We start from the raw sequence: 12,245 nt of genomic DNA, 5'->3' as shown, positions 1-12,245 counted from the left end.
CATACATGGTTAACTGAAATAAGTCCCACTTGTTAATTGAGACATGTTTTAAGCAAGCATGCTAAGAATTTGCAGCTATCCTATTTTATAGACAATCTGGTCAACAATTGGGTATAGATTCATTCCAAGAATGCATTAGAACAAAGAAAATACATATCTGCACTGCAGCAGAGAACCTTTGTTCCTTATTCTAGAACTCTACAATTCCATAGGTATGTATTCCATATTTCAGAATATGGCCATCCTGCAAAATTAGACAAGGCAAGCTTCAGAGAGTTTCTACATATTAAACATTTAATTAGTCCATTTCCCCATAGAGCAGTTTTTTTGCTAGTAGACCTGAAAACAAAAGTGAAAAACATGCATGTTCTTTTATAACGTGCATTAACGGTTGTTGTCGCTAAAGCTTCTGAAATAATTGCTAATAGCCATTATTTCTCTATCTGCATCTGCAATTATATATAATAGTAGTTGTAGATTGGGTGAGGTAGTTGAAAGGGCTGCTATGGACCAGCTCCTAGCATACTTAGAGGAAGCTTCGGTCCTCAACCCATACCAGTCTGGCTTCCATCCTGGCCATGGGCTGGAGATGGTGCTGGTTGCCTTGATGGATGATATTTAATGCAAGTTAGATGAGGACGGCTCAGCTTTCTTGTGATGCTTGATCTGTTAGCCACATTTGACATGGTTGACCGTGAGTTACTGATGCACAGCCTTGCCTGGGCCAGGATTTGGGGGACAGCCCTTCAGTGGCTGCGTTCCCTTCTCTGGCACCAGGCACAGAGGGTGACAGTGGGGGAAGTGTTATTGCACCTCTATCAATTCCCTTGTGAGGTTCCACAGGGGGACAGTACTCCCCCACACTATTTAACATCTTTATGCATCTGGTCCAGAGTTATGGGCTGGGTTGTCAGCTATATGAGGATGACACTCAGCTCTATCTCCTGATGGACGGCAGCCCAGACTCCCCTCCCCCAATACATTTGCCAGATATTTGGAAGCCATGGCTGGATGGTTAGAGCAGAATTGCCTGAAACTCAACCCCTTTAAGACAGACATCCTGTGGCTGGGTAGGAAGGTATTAGGTCAGGAAGTGCACCTTACCCACCTTAGCTGGGATGCAGCTTAACATCTCGCCCTCAGCTAGGAATTAGAATGATCTTGATTGCCTCTCTATCAATGGAGGCCCAGGTCACGGGAATAGCCCGCTCAGTGTTTTACCATCTTTGTCAATCAAGTCTACTAGTGCCCTACTTGCCCTTGGACTATCTGGCCACAGTGATTTGTGCAATGGTCACCTCTAGACTAGACTTCTGTAACTCACTCTATGCAGGCCTACCCTTGACCTGGAAATTGCAGCTGGTACAGAATGCAACTGCTAGGGTCCTCACAGGTACATCTGGGAGGGCCCATATCTAGCTGGTGCCAAGGCAGCTGCACTGGTTACCAGTTGTCGCCCAGATCAGGTTCAAGTTTGGTTTTACAAGTAGTAGTTTATCACTACCTGTTTGTTTCCAATCTTAATTCAAAGTGCTGTTTTTTAACCTTTAAAGCCATATACAGCCTAGGAAGCGGTAAAAGGAAACCAGGCTGACAAAAAAACAGGACAGCTAGATATGATCAAAACATTATCCAGCTAAAAGTAGAGGTGCAAGATTGAAAATCATGGCAACAGTTGAGGCATAAGATTGCCAAGTGTTAGACTCGACTGAATGGCTAACATCATCATCATGGCCTAGGGAGGGCCTGCTTGAAGGACTGTTTGTCACCTTAGGACTCTGCAGATAAGCCCCATAAATTGTGTCCTCCCCACCTTCTGAAATGAGCTTGGTTGTCACACAATCTTCAATTGCTTCCTCCTCTGCCATGGATTGTCTTAATCCGAGGCTAACATTGGATATTTATTAGCACAAAACCAGTACATTTTGAAAAGAAAAAAAAAAACATCCAGCTGGCTTTAAGGTGAGTGGTGCCTGGATTTGTTTTTTGGTGGGTGGGCGTGGATTTTTTGCTCCCCCTTCTTTTGTTCCTGTTTACATGTTTCTTAGTTGATTGTGGTTGGTTGTTCAATCCTTTTCGGTCCACAGTCCAACGTTTATTGTCACTTTTCAGTGGATGGCAAACCCTGTAAAAATGTCCACAAGAATAACGGCATTAGTCTCCTAGGGTCCGAACTGTATTTAAAGGCCATCAAACGAGCACGGCATAAACGTTCCTCTCCTCAGCCGCAACTAGCCAGGTAGAAATTAATACACACTCAAGCGAAGGAACAGAGGAAAGGGCGGGCACTTTCCGGCTTCTTTAAACTCCTTGTAATTGGTTGGTTTAGGGGCTGACAAACTGGGGAGTGGCTCGCGGGTGGCGTTTCTACGTCTCACATTACCAGTCATTTTAAGGCGTGACCAATCCGGGAGTGAACAATGCCTAACTCCCACCCACCCACCCACTGTCTAATTCGTTGGCGACTGCGAAAGCTTTGAGAGGTCCAACGTCCCGAATTACGGAGCCCCTCCCCCCACAGGCCATTGGTGCCTCGACGAACTATTCCTTCTCTCCACCGCCTTCATAATTAAATTAGGAGGCGGGCTCTCGGCAACCGTTACTTCCCTCCCACTATGTGTGACGCACGCCTCATCCTCATTGGGCGAGAACACAGGGCGTTGCCCGCAATTGGCGAGAGCAGAATGGATGGGCAGGGCTTACCGGGAGACTGTTGTGGCAAGCTCTGGAAGATTCCTCCGCCCGCAGTATAAATACGGAGGGGAAGGCGCGGCAGCGACCTATAGCCTGGGAGGTGTTTGCGAGGCGGCTGGGGACTCGGGGGGTGAGCGGCGATGGGGAAAGACTACTACCGCATCCTGGGCCTGTCCCGCGGAGCCACCGAGGACGACATTAAGAAGGCGTACCGCAAGCAGGCGCTGCGCTATCACCCGGACAAGAACAAGGACCCGGGCGCCGAGGAGCGCTTCAAGGAGATCGCCGAGGCGTACGACGTACTCAGCGACCCCAAGAAACGCGAGATTTTCGACAAGTTTGGCGAGGAGGGTAAGGGGCGGCAGAATCAAGCCGGGGCGGGCTGGGCCCGGGGCTCTTCCCGGCGGGCGGCGGGGAAGTCCGGCTGGTAGCCTTAATGCCTGCGTGTACCCAAGCAGGTCCGATGAAATGCACTCGGGCAATGGTTTGGAGCGGCCGCTGTCAGGGTAGAGAGCTAGTGGAGGCTTGCTTGCTGCTCGCCTGTCTGCTCAGGGGCTAGACGAGGGGAAAGCCTCGCTGTAGTTTCAAGGGCGGATTTCCCCCCCAGAAAACGAAGGAAGGTTCTGAGGACGGGAAAACAGGTGTTTGTGCCCCGCCCGACGGAGCTCCTGCTGGAGCGAAAGTAAAGCTGAAACTTCTTGAATGTGCTCCGGCGCGAGTGGTCGCCTGGGCCCAGCGAGGGGTTTCCTTGGGGCATGAGATACCCTGTGCATTGCTTTCAGTTTTCCCTTTGCTGCTGCTGCTGTCAAATCTTGGTCAGCCCTTCCTCGCTGGCAGCTTTGCTCTTCCTCTATTTTTCGCTCTCATCCGCCATCCTTGGGAGAGACGATGTTAGTTGGGAAATTGCCTGCTTGGTGACCGACCTTTTGGAGCAGCTAAGGGTCATTTCCTTTAGGAGTGACTGTCAGAATGAGAGTGCGGCGACGAATCTACCGGGACTGGTTTTCCAAGAAAAGTGAAGGGAGGGGAAAGGGAGACGCAAAGAACAAATTATTTTGTTGTGTCGTCTTGGGCACTTGCCAGATTAGTTGCCATCTTTAAATTGTTTTTGTTACTTTAAGGTCCCTCCTTAAAAGTTTGCCACTACCCTACAGGTTCTTCCTGTCTGGGAAGACTACTTTGAAATCCAGTTCAAATACTTTGGGCAGGAAAGAAAATAGAAAACCAAACAAAGCCCAGTGTAGAATTGTTCTCAACTCCTGCTCTCTGTGAGACTCTCAGATTTATAGAGTAGATAAGGATTGCTTCATGCATATATTTCCCTCAATTGAGGGCAGTTTGTTGTCTACCTCAGACATTCTATGTGTTTTTGTTTGTATATTAGTGCCTAGAGTGTGTGAAATGGAAGTCTTTCAATATGCAAATTGTGCTAGGTTTGTAGAGCTTTCCATATTGTATCCTTTGCTTATAGTTGGCAAATGCTTAATAGTTTCTTTTACATGGGAGTTATTAATATGGATTGGCTGTGTTTGGCTGCATGACAGGCTTTCTAAGATAGGTGGAGCCTTTGCTACAGAACCCATCTAGATCTTGCTAGAAGATTCTAGGTGATTTCTTTCTTTTTCGTGTATACGCATGGAGAAATATCTCTGAAACATGTATATTATGGTAGACTATATGCAAGCACAGGGGAAGTGTTCATATGTGTTGTGGTAGTTTTGGATCCTTGAGTTGCTACTAAACAAAAAATATGAAAATAGAGCTTTTTCTTATAAATTGATTTCAGATATAATTCTCCTATTATGTGCTGGACTCCTGTGAGTAGAAATGGAACAGGTATTGTAAAGGTATTTGTACTTGGTATTGCCTTTAGTTAAATACAACACCCCAAAGATTGCATAGGAGCTAATGCACATTAAAAGGCTTACTTGAAATGTTGTTTGGAATCCTAAAAATAGTTGGCATGACAGTTTTCAAGTTTAAAAAGATGCCAAGTGGAGGGGAGAAACTTTCAGGATTGGAGGTCCTGATGTAGTATGAGAGATTACAGTTGTGTAATTGCTGGGAGAAGCTTATTCTTATGTTCCAATCTTTCAGGACTAAAGGGAGGTGGTCCCAGCTGCAGTGGAGGTGGTCCCAATGGCACCTCATTTACCTACACTTTTCATGGAGACCCTCATGCCATGTTCGCAGAGTTCTTCGGTGGACGTAACCCCTTTGACACCTTTTTTGTACAAAGGAATGGTGATGAAGACATGGATGTTGATGATCCTTTTGCAAATTTTCAAAGCTTTGGGAACATTGGCTTTAGTCGCTCTCGTGGAGGTCATGAAAATGTGCGCAAAAAACAAGACCCCCCGATTACTCATGATTTGAGAGTATCCTTAGAGGAGATTTACACTGGATGCACCAAAAAAATGAAAATTTCTCATAAGCGTCTCAACACAGATGGTAAAACCATACGTACAGAAGATAAGATCCTAACAATTGAAGTAAAGCGTGGATGGAAAGAAGGAACAAAGATCACTTTCCCCAAAGAAGGAGACCAAACGCCAAACAACATTCCAGCTGATATTGTCTTTGTTTTAAAGGACAAGCCACACAACACTTTTAAGAGAGATGGGTCTGATATTATATTCCCAGCCAAGATCAGCCTCCGTGAGGTAAGGGTTGTTGGAGACTAATGAGGAAAGGAAGCTCATTCTTAAATTTATACTGTTGTAACCCGCCACGAGCCGCAAGGGAGTGGCGGGAAATAAATTCAATAATAATAATAATAATAATAAATTGGGGTCCCCAGTACAGTACCTGTGAACACTATGATTCCTGGTGCCCAACCAAGAGCTTTTAGAAAGTGGGCAGGGCCATGTAGGGTTTTAGCTCAGCAAAGCTTTGGATTGTCCATGGGAGATCTGATTGACTGCAAGTTTTTAAATCTGTTGCTTTGGTAGCACCTGCCACAATAGCACAGTTGTCCTCTATGTGTGACTGATGGTAAGCTACTGAATCCATTTTGTGGCTTGTGCCCATCAGGCTGTGTCTGAATGCCAAAGGCACCTGCTGGCTGAAAAAGATTCAAGGCCCCTGTCCTAGATCCTAACACTGTGAGAAAAAGTGGGACTAGTTCTCTTTTGAGTTTAAAGATGCATACTAAAAAGGAACTTGCCATAGTCTTGACTAGACATTAGAGTATCCTTCATCAAGACATTACAAATTTGATGGGAGCAAAATTGTTCTTGTGATCAGTTTTGAATTGGCCCACAATGAGAAGTCCTGTGATGGGTTTAAAGTTCAGCTTACTTTTGATCTTTTCCTGTTTGTTCAGTATCTTTTGTTAGGTTAAATAGAAATTTAATTTTCTCTGCAGAAAATTTATTGTTTGGCTTTCTTTTATATTTAGGCTCTGTGTGGCTGTACTGTGAATACACCAACGCTTGATGGTAGGACCATACCAATGGTGTTCAAGGATGTGATTAAACCTGGAATGAAGCGACGAATTCCTGGGGAAGGGCTTCCCTTTCCCAAGAATGTAAACCAGCGAGGGGATCTTATTATTGAGTTTGATGTTAGATTCCCGGACAGAATTCCACAAGCTTCAAAAAGTGTTCTAGAACAGATCCTGCCAATATAGTGAAACTGTCAGTGAAAACTGGACTGAAATGCCTCCAAAGCAGAGGATGTTGGACTGTTACCAGGATTTCAGAGTCTCTTTTGGAGTGTAGGGGAGTAACTTCACGTTCCTCAAAGTTTTCCAGAGAATCCAAATCTTGCAAGTTGCATATTGCACTCATCAGTGACTCTAGCCCCAAGTTGTCATTGCTCAAAGCATTTATACCAGTAAACAGAAACTGATGGAAGGAGTTGGCAGAACATCTCATGGGGATGACAGGCAATCACAATATACTGCCTTCATTTGATTGGTTAGCCCTAATTAGGGCATGTCATGTAGAACTTCCACTGGAAAGAATGTCTCAAACATAAAACTGGACTTCATAGTAAACATCTCCAATTTGTTGTCTCTGCTGTATTGTGTTGTCTGTTGTACCATTCTACACTTAGATCTTTTACAGTGGTACTTCATCGATATTCCTTTCACTGGTTTCCTCACTGTTCAAAGAGGTCTCCTTCATAAATAGTGCCATGCACTGATTTTCCCAAATGGAAATAATTTTCCTTTCAAGAAAGGGAAGTGCAATACATTCTTCTCTATTAAGCCTACAGCATGCTGGCTAATTGCAAAAGCATATAAAGGCATTAATGTTTTTTTTTCATTGAAACATAACTTTTTGTCCACAGCTCCTCTACATGGGCATTGAGAGCTTTAGGTCATTTGGTCTATTCCTAAGAATATCTCAGTACCATAGTTGAAGACTTAGTTAATAAACATTTCAAAGAGCTCATTTGTTATTCCAAAGAAAACACAGTTCCAGGGTTTTTCCATGAAGACATTCTTTTTGTAATAAAATAATAACCCCTTTATGAAATTGATGTAATACTAATAGTACTATAAGGTGCTTTTAGTTTAGTACTATAAGGTGCTTAACTGAATCTAGGCTTCAGTGGCTGATGAGTCATCACAATTGAAACTGGAGTAATCACAGTAAATCTTGGTAAGGTAAACACTATATCTTGAACAATTAAAGGCTGAAGATGATGGAGCAGAAGGTACAATACTGAGCTTCCTTGGTTCCATGATCTCCACAGGCACTCTGCTAAAGTACCATAAGCTGAAGGAGTATTAGGCTAGTTAGTATTACTGAATGATTGTAAAGAAACTGCTTATTGCAGTCCAAGTTGACTTATTGTAGTAGTCTAACAGACCATCTTGCTTGAACAACCATGCCACTACAGAATTTTCAGTTATGCTATGATACTGCATGAATCTGCATTTTTGTAAGGAATTTATAGTCATGCATTCTGAAAAGTATCCAGTGAGATTCTAAAAGACTCTTTCCCATCATGCTGAAGATTTGTAGATGTTGCTTTGATCTATAAAAAACCTTTATGCTATTTGATACTGAACAGGGACATGAAACATTTGTACAGAAACTTTATATGTCTTCTTTTACCAAACTGTTAAAACCTATCCATTTTCTGGTAGTTTCTCAAGTTCAACTTTAGCAGAAAATGACCATGTTACAGATGTGTATACATCCAGTTTGTTGGGAATTTCCTTGGGTATCCATGCTAATTTTACCACCATTATTTTTCCTTTTTTTACATATACTTCTCCAAGCCTCCTTTTTTCCTGTGCCCTTTTCATGGCATGATGAGTTGTACATAAAATGGAGCTATCCAACTAACAACTAGATGGAGCATTTTGAGTGTTTAGTGCCTTTCACAGATACTTCTACAATAGCCTTGCCAAGTGAGTAATAAGTAATTGTATATTGCAGGTAGGTAGGATCCATTAAGAGAATACCAGTTTACTTTAAAAAGTACTCTAGGGTAGCGGTTCCCAACCTTTCTTTGGTCAGGGACCGCCTCCGGGGCGAGGGGAGAGCCGACGGCCCGGGTGCCGCACGGCAGCTGCGCACAAACACGCATGTGCACTTGCTGCGTACGCGCGTTTTTGCCACCAGGGGGTGCTAACACGCATGTGCGGCAGTTGCGTGTGCGCATTTTCGCCACCAGGGGGTGCAACACACATGTGCGGCAACTGCACGTTTGCGTCGCCAGAGTGCTGGGCCTGCCTCTTCCCCGAGCTCGCTGTGGGGGAGAGGCAGGTGCGGCTGCCGGCGGCCTGGTATCGTGGCCTTTGCGGCCCAGTACCGGGGGTTGATGACCCCCACTCTAGGGCAGGGTTAGTCAACCTGTGGTCCTCCAGATGTCCATGGACTACAATTCCTATGAGCCCCTGGCACGGGCTCATGGGAATTTTAGTCCACGGACATCTGGAGGACCACAGGTTGATTACCCCTGCTCTAGGGTGCTCATGGCTGAGATGAGATTTGTACCAGAAATTCCTTGGCTCTCCATTTTAACTGATGTGATCAACCAGGTATTAGCCAATGGTTTCTTCACTGGCTAAAGCTTATGGAAGGAAATTCATTAGCCTGGCTGTAAATTACTTAGCACAATGATGGCCATTCCAATAAAAGGTCCATAGTTTCTGTGTGGGCCAGGGTCAGAGCAATAATGAACTTTCTTGGCTAACTTGTAGCAGTTCCTTTTATAAAATGCAATTAACACCTGCAAGAGAATGCTTTAGGTGATCATCTACTTGTGTTTGCAACACTTTGGAGACTAGGCCAGTTTGATTCTCTATTTGGTGATGGTTTGATAAAATATGTACTTATTTTAAAGGTATGTCACCTCTGCCAGCTGCAGTTCATGCAGAGAACAAGTTAGTATGGAGAAGAGGGTAGTAGGATTTGCACAAGAACATTGAACATAAGTAAGGAAAATTTGACTATTTTGGCCATGTCCAAAGAAATATAAAATCATGCTCTTAACTAATGGCAACTGTAATGCTAGTTCTTTATATAAAAAATAAATTGTGCCACCTGTATGTTGCTCATCCTATGTAACAAATGTACCTCTGTATTTTGCTGCATGGATGTTTGTACCTGGAGGCTGTGCCCAGTTGTGGCTTGCTATTACATGTGCATACAGTGAATAGATGTATGTGTGCTTTTGATACATGACTTGTGTGAACAGAATTTCCTGCATGTGTAGGTGGCTGTTGTAGGAAGCTGTGTTGCAAGCGGTCCTAACTAGGGTTGGGTGCTTCGGCACCTGGGGGGGCGTGGGTGCTAGTGCACCAGTTGGCACACAAACGCAGCCTCCCTTCCCCCTACCCACGCTGTGGCATTGGCTGCTTCAGGCAGGAACGGCTGCTTCGGGTGCCGAAGCGCCCAACCCTATGTAAACCAGAACTCAATCATTATTTTGAACCTTTTAAGAAAAAGAAAACCCACTGTTGTCCCTCATCATGGCATGGATTATGACTACCGGAGCTTATTCACTTTCATGAAGCAGTCCCAGCTCTGAAAGTCGTAGGCTACCATTTCCATACCAAAATAACTCCATGAAGTAGTTTGACATTCACTTGCACTAGAAAGCTGCAACTGGTTGTAAGTTTCTGTACCTGTAGTCTATAAACAATTATATGTACAGGCAGGTGCAGTATGGGGGTTATATGCTGGTTTCCTTCACTAAAGTGGCATTTTGTAGAAATAGTTCATTTTTTAAAGGGTATTGGCACTTGATCTTTCTGATGATAAAAGGAGAGCATCCATTTGTGTTTGTTTCACTGGTGGTAGATAAGCTTGTATTTTATTATCTACAGATAGTTTTCTTTCAGTTTATCCTTCCAGTGAAGACCCCCCCACTTTGCCTCCTAAACTGTTCACGAGGGTCTGACCTTTATGGGAGGACAGGATGTCCCAGTATAGTCATGGTGGGATACATGCAGTATAGCATGTTTAAGCCCTTGCAGCCAAAATGGTTGGTGTAACTCTTATCCTTTTGTAGAAATGCCAATGTTTATAGTATATGTACATTCAGCTATCTAACCAGAATGCTATACCTTACAGATGCACTGTATCTGCCCTCTGAAGTGTGCTCCATTGTTAGATATTTCATTCAATTTCATTGGTAACCCCCTTTGGGGCCAGAAATCTTCATTTTTGGCATGCTTTAACCACTGAAACGTGAATCTTTACCTCCATCTGCCTTCCCTTCGGCTTGTAGAATTTTTTTTTTTTGGGGGGGGGGTGGATTCTCAGGACCTGCTATGAAATAGATTAATTTTTCCAAAGTTGTAGAGTAACTGGGTTTTAGAATATTGACCTATACACAAATATGAGTGAGGTGGAAGGCTGCAGATTGGCAAGTTCTGTTTTATAATGATAGAAGAGCTCTGCTGGATCAGATCCAGCATCCTGTTTCATATGCTGGTCAACCAGCTAACCTGGTGGGCTGACAAAAACACAGTATTGATATTCAGAAGTTCCCTTAGTCAATATGACTTGTACCTACTGAGGAACTATCCTCTATGAATCGATCTGCTCACTCTTAGAGCCGCTCATGACCATTGCAGGCAGTGAATTCCACAGTTTACAGTGCTGTTCTGGGAAGAGTTGCATTTTCTTTAGCCTGGTGCTTTAGTGGTTTGAGTAAAGTACTTTTTGTAAATCTCAAATGTTTTACCCAACTTCATTGGATGCTTCTGGAGTTTTACCATTATATGGGGGGGTAATCAAGTTGATCATCAAGGCTCTTCTAAAGGAGAAGCAGAAGGACAATGTGCAGGAAAAGACACATGATCTTTTTAAGTTTCATAGTTGGACATCATAAACCCAGGATCTAGGATTGCTGACAGACGTTCTGTTGGTTGTAGTCATTTATATGCTCTTTATATTGCTACAGGTGAAAAACTGCAGTTGTAGAAATAGCTTAATAATATCTACTTAGCCTAACAGTCTGCATTCTAAGTAAGATGAAGAAGGGTTGGTTTTATATCCTGATTTTCTCTACCCAAAGGAGTCTCAAAGCAGCTTACAATAGCCTTCCCTTCCTCTCTCTCCAACAGACACACTGTCAGGTAGGTGAGGCTGAGAGAGCTCTGACTAGCCCAAGGTTACTCAGCTGGCTGCATGTGGAGGAGTGGGGAATCAAACCCAGCTAAGAAGTCACTACTCTTAACCACTGCACCAAGTTGTATTTATTTGAATGGGTAAGTGGGCCAAAAGACTATTTATTTTTCTGCTGAGATTTTTTAAACTTTATTTTCCTCCATTCGGGTTTTCACACAGTTACAATGACTCCCTACCGGTTCTAGAGTAAGGCTATACATTTTTGGTCAACCTTCCTCTGTTCCAATAAATACACTAGCACAGAAAACTTATACAGCTAAACAACAGAATACATTATTAGGTTATTAAATCTTGTGTCAGCTTTACCCAATGCATTTAAACCTCTTATCTGAACATATATAATTTGTTATTGTGTATTCCAAAAAAGCTCCTGAATTGCCTTAACTCTACCTTGGAAGATGGATTCAGGTGGATAGCCGTGTTTGTCTGAAGTAGAACAAGTAGCACCATTTAGGCCAACACGGTTTTCAAGGTATAAGCTTTCATCTGCAAGCACACTTCAGATACATCTAAGTAGTCCATACATATAAGTAGAGGATGAGAAGCAAATTAGCTTCCAACATAATAAAGGTGGTTTAACTAACAAGGGCCAAACAAGAATAAAGGTAAAGGTAAAGGTATCCCCTGTGCAAGCACCGAGTCATGTCTGACCCTTGGGGTGACGCCCTCCAGCGTTTTCATGGCAGACTCAATACGGGGTGGTTTGCCAGTGCCTTCCCCAGTCATTACCGTTCACCCCCCAGCAAGCTGGGTACTCATTTTACCGACCTCGGAAGGATGGAAGGCTGAGTCAACCTTGAGCCGGCTGCTGGGATTGAACTCCCAGCCTCATGGGCAAAGCTTTCAGACAGCTGCCTTACCACTCTGCGCCACAAGAGGCTCTATAATAGCAAGCTTAATTTGTATGGTCGTCATTTGTTTGGGTTTAATTCTAACAGAAAACACAGTGAA

At 43.6% G+C, this 12,245-nt stretch overlaps 1 protein-coding gene and 1 long non-coding RNA gene across 2 annotated transcripts; one reads left to right on the top strand and one right to left on the bottom strand.

Moving 5' to 3' along the window:
• Window positions 1-1,883: 1,883 nt before the first annotated feature.
• Window positions 1,884-2,602, bottom strand: LOC143832654 (uncharacterized). Its single transcript, XR_013229339.1, has 2 exons — window positions 2,258-2,602; window positions 1,884-2,125 (listed from the first exon to the last, which is right to left on the bottom strand). It is a non-coding gene; the product is annotated as an uncharacterized LOC143832654 (long non-coding RNA).
• On the top strand, window positions 2,551-7,661 carry DNAJB1 (DnaJ heat shock protein family (Hsp40) member B1). Its single transcript, XM_077327381.1, has 3 exons — window positions 2,551-3,045; window positions 4,792-5,357; window positions 6,095-7,661. The coding sequence occupies exons 1-3, from the start codon at window positions 2,835-2,837 to the stop codon at window positions 6,323-6,325; spliced, it is 1,008 nt and encodes a 335-aa protein (XP_077183496.1). The 5' UTR covers window positions 2,551-2,834; the 3' UTR covers window positions 6,326-7,661.
• Window positions 7,662-12,245: the final 4,584 nt, after the last annotated feature.

Source organism: Paroedura picta, chromosome 3 (genome assembly GCF_049243985.1).
Source record: "Paroedura picta isolate Pp20150507F chromosome 3, Ppicta_v3.0, whole genome shotgun sequence".
Taxonomy (NCBI): Eukaryota; Metazoa; Chordata; class Lepidosauria; order Squamata; family Gekkonidae; genus Paroedura; species Paroedura picta.
The sequence above is the reverse complement of the archived record's forward strand: the minus strand, read 5'-3'. Positions and strand labels throughout refer to the sequence as shown.

Bases quoted from the DNA above. Each gene is read 5' to 3' on its own strand.
- DNAJB1 (XM_077327381.1), top strand. From the start codon at position 2,835: ATGGGGAAAGACTACTACCGCATCCTGGGCCTGTCCCGCGGAGCCACC. The intron at 3,046-4,791 runs GTAAGGGGCGGC...CCAATCTTTCAG, and splicing joins CGACAAGTTTGGCGAGGAGG to GACTAAAGGGAGGTGGTCCC. The intron at 5,358-6,094 runs GTAAGGGTTGTT...TTTTATATTTAG, and splicing joins CCAAGATCAGCCTCCGTGAG to GCTCTGTGTGGCTGTACTGT.